The sequence below is a fragment of the Hyperoodon ampullatus genome, assembly GCF_949752795.1.
Source record: "Hyperoodon ampullatus genome assembly, chromosome: 17".
Classification (NCBI taxonomy): Eukaryota; Metazoa; Chordata; class Mammalia; order Artiodactyla; family Ziphiidae; genus Hyperoodon; species Hyperoodon ampullatus.
Window position 1 is genome coordinate 21,471,740 of NC_136930.1, and position 7,012 is coordinate 21,478,751.

General features: G+C 36.3%; 1 protein-coding gene across 1 annotated transcript; it reads left to right on the forward strand.

Moving 5' to 3' along the window:
* Positions 1-283: 283 nt before the first annotated feature.
* On the forward strand, positions 284-3,976 carry PKIA (cAMP-dependent protein kinase inhibitor alpha; the record flags this gene model as incomplete). Its single annotated transcript, XM_079722400.1, has 2 exons — positions 284-452; positions 3,897-3,976. The coding sequence occupies exons 1-2, from the start codon at positions 302-304 to the stop codon at positions 3,974-3,976; spliced, it is 231 nt and encodes a 76-aa protein (XP_079578526.1). The 5' UTR covers positions 284-301.
* Positions 3,977-7,012: the final 3,036 nt, after the last annotated feature.

Consider the following 7,012-nt stretch of genomic DNA (forward strand, 5'->3'; position numbering starts at 1 on the left):
TGCCGCGGAGCGGCTGGGCCCGTGAGCCATGGCCGCTGAGCCTGCGCGTCCAGAGCCTGTGCTCTGCAGTGGGAGAGGCCACAGCAGTGAGAGGCCCGCGTACCGCAGGAAAAAAAAAAAAAAAAGAATCAAAGCATTACTTGCTTTGTGGACATGTAAGCAAGACAGTTATTTCACATCCATATTATAGGCCAGTAATTTAACAAGTGTCTTTGTTAAATGTTAACCATTGACCAACATTATATTTGCCTATTAATTTTTCTCTGTTTTGTAGCTCCTGCTATGTGGATATTTGTTAGCAATGACTGATGTGGAAACTACATATGCAGATTTTATTGCTTCAGGAAGAACGGGTAGAAGAAATGCAATACATGATATCCTGGTTTCCTCTGCAAGTGGTAACAGCAATGAATTAGCCTTGAAATTAGCAGGTCTTGATATCAACAAGACAGGTGAGTCGTTTGACATCCATCTCTATGAACACGGAATGATTTGCAGCACTTCACTAAGTAGGATTAAGTCATGAAAAAACACCCTTGAAAGTAACCTAATAGAAAGTTATAAACAGTCTAAGGCAAGATAAAAGGCAGGTACTAATCTCTTAATCACTCCCACTCTGTTTTCAATGACTGCACCTTACATGGTTTCCCACTCAAATGCAGACCCCTTAATCTGATTTTATTAATGCAATCAATAAAACACATGAGGTTTTTTTTTTAATCCTAATCTCTATAAAAGCTCTGAAATATCTTATGTAGAACATTTAACAAAGTTGGAGCTCCTACCTTTGACAGTTTGGCCACCTGTAACATTTAATAACATTAGATATTTAACAAGATTCAGAGATGAGTCTGACGGATCTTGATTCCAAGAACCATTTCAAAATAAAAGGGTTTCCAGGACCATTATTATTGATAATGGAAGTAAAATAGTCTACTACATAAATAAGTCTTAGGTAAGAAGTTCTTTTAGTTTTCCTTTCATGATAGACTGAGATTGAAAAATTTGTCTTACTATTGGGCCTTGAACTCCTACCCACCAAATCTAACTTTACCAATGAAAAAGTAAAATAAGTTTGACATGTCAGAGTACTTCTGAAACCCCTGATGGCTCTTCCATCCATAGCTTTTGCAAATATCAAAGCTGAATGTATTTCACTGAAAAACATTTGTGCAAAAAATAATCTTTAAAAGTAAAAAGGAGTTCACAATTAAGGAACCACAGTGTTATATATGTGAAAAACACTGGTCAGTTTCTGACTCATGGTAAGAGCTTGATAATTCTTTGCTATTAGAATTTTCATGGCAAAGCCTTCCAGTATTGGAAAACTGAGTCAGAGTATATATATATGTATGTGTATATATATATATATATATATATATACGTTAATGAAATAGCTCAGCAACATTACCTTAAAACACCTACTGACAGAACTTTATTCAATGACTACAGGTCAGCAGGTCATAGATTGGTCTTTTAAAACTCAGGTTGAAAATAAAACTTTAATAATCACTTCCATGGAGTATATAGACTGATGCATATTTTAGGTTTCGTTGTTTCTCTGTTACTACCGGGAGTTAATTTTCAAAATAGCTCTGAGAAAGGCTGTAGGGAATTATTCCAATTTGGTGGCATGAAGTAAGTAAATATAATTTTTCTGCAATCTTTGAGAATTTACTAACTTTTTTCATAAAATTTGTGTTTTATATGAATACTCTATTTTAAATAATCTGCATTAATTTTAGCCACTCTTACTATGAGGACATGTTTATTCATAGTGCAGTTTAATTTCTTCTTTTTTTGTTTTCACTGAAATTAAGACCCATTAACCTCAAGACCTTTCTTATACAAGAGACTATAGTCTCTTAACATAGTCTATTAGACTATGTTAAAATTTAAATAGGTTGACATTTTATATTAATAATTTTATATTTGATATTAATATGTTATAATTAAATAATTTTAAATAATTTAAATATCTTTATGCTTCCAGATGTATTCTTTTTCAAATATTTCTACATGTTAATTGCAATTCTGTGGGCCCTGAAAGAATTTTCTGTTTCTGTTCAAATCACAAAATCCAGAATAAGGCAAAGTATAAACAGCACTGACTTTATTTATTATTCTAAGTACAAAGAACTAAAAGTAATAACTGTACAATCAAAAGTCTAAAACATAAAAACTAAAGACAACTGTACAATGACAAATTAAATATCAGGGCTTCCCTGGTGGTGCAGTGGTTGAGAGTCCGCCTGCCGATGCAGAGGATATGGTTCGTGCTCCGGTCTGGGAATATCCCACATGCCACGGAGCGGCTGGGCCCGTGAGCCACGACCGCTGAGCCTGCGCATCTGGAGCCTGTGCTCCACAACGGGAGAGGCCACAACAGTGAGAGGCTCGCGTACCGCACACACACACACAAAAAAAATTAAATACCACTAGCTGAGAATAGTGCGGGACTTCCTTTGTAATTCCTGAGTATTTCAGCTTCTATTTAAGTTTATGCTCAGCAATATTGTTGTCCCGTGTTTATCTTGACTTGTTAACAAGCATCTATTTAGCCACAGCTCTGTGTTTGCAGCATTATTCTGAGCCCTGAGAAGTATCTCTGGATACCTAGAAAGTCCTAAGCCCCATGGGAGTCAAGATCCTCATCTTGTATTTATGCAGTCACTTTCATCCTTAATATTCTGCTGTCTTGCATCTGCCCTAATATGACTTCATTCCTTTGGTTACAGAGCTTCTCCTATTTATCAATTTCTCATTTCATGCTAATCTACACGTCTCAGATTCAGGCCATCTGCATACCTTGGGGGCTTGTTCATTTCTCTAATAGTGAAGACAGTACATGAAAATTCTATATAATGCATCATGATATTCTTGGAACCCCTTTAGAACAGAATATGATTTTTATGCGGAAAAACTGCTTTCAATTTCCCTAAAGTATGGTGCATGGTGAGGTGTCTTGTGTGTACTTGTTAAGTGTATAGGAGAAATTACCTTCAACATTTCCATCTGGATAATGGACAGCCTACTTACCTCAATTAATTTGAATTATGGTAATAAACTCTTAGCAAAAATTAATATAACACACATTATTGCAACACCCCCAAATATTTTGTCCACTAAGCCATATTGGTCGCTTAATAACAAGATAACACATGCAAATATTTGCATCTTTGAATCAAGAATTGCCTTCAGCTTGCACCCAGGTAAAGTGACCTAATATGGAGAGAAAGCATTGTTTAATTTTAGTGTTGCTATGGCTGAGATTGTTGCTAAGGGTACAGTTATGAAAGTGGTTTTATTGGATTTGTACATATGTTCTGTAAGGGCAGGCCAGAGGCCATCATAACTATTTGACAAGGGACTAACCAGCTGACATAATGTCCTTCCACTGTTGCTTTTAATTTAAATTAATTAAACCTATGAGAAGTCAGCTAGGTTATCATCAAGTGTTCAGAACAATGTAAAACGTAATTTTAAAATATTTCTTAATATAAGATAGTCAGACATCAAAAGGTAAACTTGTTCCCTACTTCTGATTTCTGCCTAAAGACACATCTGATTTCTGCAACCTATGAAAGTACAAGTGCCATGCCATGACCTGGCCATGAGATTTCCCAGCTATTATCAGAAGCATAGAGAATCACTAACCATTCTAAAAATTCAGTTATTGTTTTGTTTTAGAGCCATGCTGTTCCAGAACCAGAATTAGCCCTTGAAACACTTAAGCTGTTTTCTTGATGGGGAATTGATTACCAAGGAAATATACTTGTCTCTATGAGAATTTCAGACTTGAGTATTTCTGAAATTTCCAATATGATATACTGAGAGTCAGTAAATATAAGCAATCATTTTTATTTTGCCTTTATCCTTTTTTATGTCTCTAACAGAAGGTGAAGAAGATGCACAGCGAAATTCGACAGAACAAAGTGGGGAAGCCCAGGGAGAAGCAGCAAAATCTGAAAGTTAACACCCCACTTTGATCTTCATCAACAGCTGACAATGTCTCAAATCTCCAGGCCTGGCTGGAATGCATTTATTTCCAAGAGTGAAAAGGGGAAAAAGAAAATGGCTGTGCTGCATTGCAGGAACCTGCTCATTATGTTAAAAATGGGTGCAGAGGCTGTGGCTGCAGACAGACTTTTCTCTACCTCTGGCATCAGCAATGGTTGAAATCATGTGGCTTGTGTTTGGATGTCATTTTTGTACGGATCCTTTCACTTGACCATATGATTAAATGCTTGTAGAGAGTAGCACCGACCTAGATGATGATTCTTCCTGTAGCATCTGGCCCCTCACAATGTCAGAGGATTTAATTGTGTCTAATCGCAAAGGGTTGGTTGAACCCCAGAGTTTAAATATCTCTGGCCTAAGTATTCACCCAGTAAAAGAACCATCCAGAAAGCACTGTTTTTAGCATTATGTATCTGTGTGTTCCTGCTGTGTTATTTACACTGTTTTGTATTATACAATATAGATGCTCAGCACTGCCCCCTTCTTTGATTGCTTATGAAAAACAAAAATGATGTATGTTACTGTGAATTTTTATAATACTCATTTTTAAAAGGGCTGCCTAAAAATTCTGCTCCGTAGTGTGGTGGTGTGCACAGGATAGAACACACATTTTTTTTTTTTTTTTTTTTTTTTTGCGGTACGCGGGCCTTTCACTGTTGTGGCCCCTCCCGTTGCGGAGCACAGGCTCCGGACGCGCAGGCTCAGTCGCCATGGCTCACGGGCTCAGCCGCTCCGCGGCATGTGGGATCTTCCCGGACCGGGACACGAACCCGTATCCCCTGCATCGGCAGGCGGACTCTCAACCACTGTGCCACCAGGGAAGCCCAGAACACACATTTTTTAAAACTTAATCTTTTCCCCTTAATGCACAGCTGATGAATTAAGTCTAACAGATTCATCAAGACTCCTTTGCTTATTATACAGGCACTTGAAAATATCCATTAATGTTAATATTACCTGAATTCAGTCTGTTTGGTGTCTACACAGACCAGAATTCAAACTGCAAATTTTGTCTTATTCCCAAGTGGAGAACTTTTTCCAACGAATGTTTTTATTTCCAATTATGAGGATTTCTGAGAATTGGGGAGGTGGGAAAGAGAATACAAGATAATACTAAGCATGGGAAATATTTTCTTCTATGGAATCAAATTTATCACAGTGCTGTATGATACTATTAAAATTTGGAGGACAACTTATCTCCATGGAGCAGCAAAAGATGTAAAAAATGATCTTGCAATCATGTGGACACCAATCACAAAAGTAAAGCCCTTGTGTTGTGTTTTTCATGTCTTTTTTCAGCCCTATCAGATCCAAATGTTATTATGCACTTTCTAATGTTTGTAAACTTTTACTAATAATTAGTGTGAATTACATTCTGATACAATAATAATCATCATTAGAAGCTGACAAAATCCTCATTAGTACTGTTAGTGGCCTCTGCTGTGTTTTGACATCATGGTTCTTATGTGGAAAGTTTCTATGAGCTGTGTAATCCCACTGGTCAGTAGTATGAAATCATTTCTCAGTGGTAATATATAAGGCACCAGTAATATTCCAATGGCTCATGAATTACTGGACAAATGGCAGGCAACAGGAAGACCCTTTGCAATAAAGACCCCAATTAACTGTCCTTGAGGTCTTAGATACAATCCCATGTGAAGAAGGTTAAGCAGCGTTTCAACAGATAATCTATATGGATATACCAGGAACTCAGCCCTCCTTTGTAGTTACATAAAGGATGAAAGGTAATTCTGCCCTCATCTCCCTTTTTGAAATGAGTGGAATAAGGGCATGGGTATCATATCGTCCTCAATCACATATTACTAGAAAAAATGTTAACAGTGTGAGTCTTTGAGACAATAGGAAAGATTAAATTTTTGAGTACTTTCTTCTGCTTAACCCAGTAGGATCCAAAATGTCCAGTTAACGTTCAAACAAATCCACCTATTAATAGACTATTAGTCTATTAATAGACTCACAAGTGGGAAAAGAGGTTCCTGGGGCTATTTTAGACAATTTCTGCTAGTCTATTTAGCACATCCAACCCATACAATCACTTTTTAATATTCTTATTTATTATCCTCATAGCTTTCTTGTGATTCTAGGTAAAGTTCTCTTCATCCTTAAAATTGTGGAATTCCAAACTGATGTCATGTGATTTTGTAAAGTTTAGGACTAGTGCTGAGTATATGTGAAGGATTTATATTCCTGTGTGATATACTATTATTAATGCATGTGGTATCATGCCTGTCTTTGAATATATAATAGTTGCTAAATTGTGAAGTCATATGGAGCTTTTGAATTATTTTTGACCTCTTACTGCTACTTTGTCTGCTATATTCAAATCCAGAGGTATTCCCAAACCAGAAAATAAAAATCAGCTTTCTAAAACATTCACATCCTACAAATGTTGTTCAGCAAAAGTCCATAGTATCTTCCAAATTTTATCATAATATCTTTTACTTGCAAGTCAGGAACATACAAGGAATTGAATTTTTAAGGAGAGGAGGAAAGAGTAGAAAACTAAGACACTGATTTGATAATACACATTGAATTCCTGTTAACCAACTGACTTTATGCTATTCACTTCACAGCACATATTACCCCATTTAATCCTCAAACAATTCCATTAAAGAGGTAGCGTTATTCCATTTCATAAATAAGGAAATTAAGGCTCAATAAGGTATAACTTTTACAAGCTTGAAAAGCTAATAAATGATGAATAAAATGTAAAACTGTGTTTATCTGTCTCCAGGGAGCTTTCTACTGCACGCGCCCTAAAGTTGAAGCCAATTACAGAGCATGTTTATCTGGAAGGGAACTTTTAGAGATGGACTGGATCAGCCTCCATATTTTAGAGGAGGAAACAGTCCCAGAAAGGGCAATTGTTTTTCTCAAGGTTACCTAGATGAGCAATGAGACAGATGTGAGTAGCACTTTTATCTAAAAAATAATAATAATAAATTTAATTTCAACTTATTTTTTTGTGTTA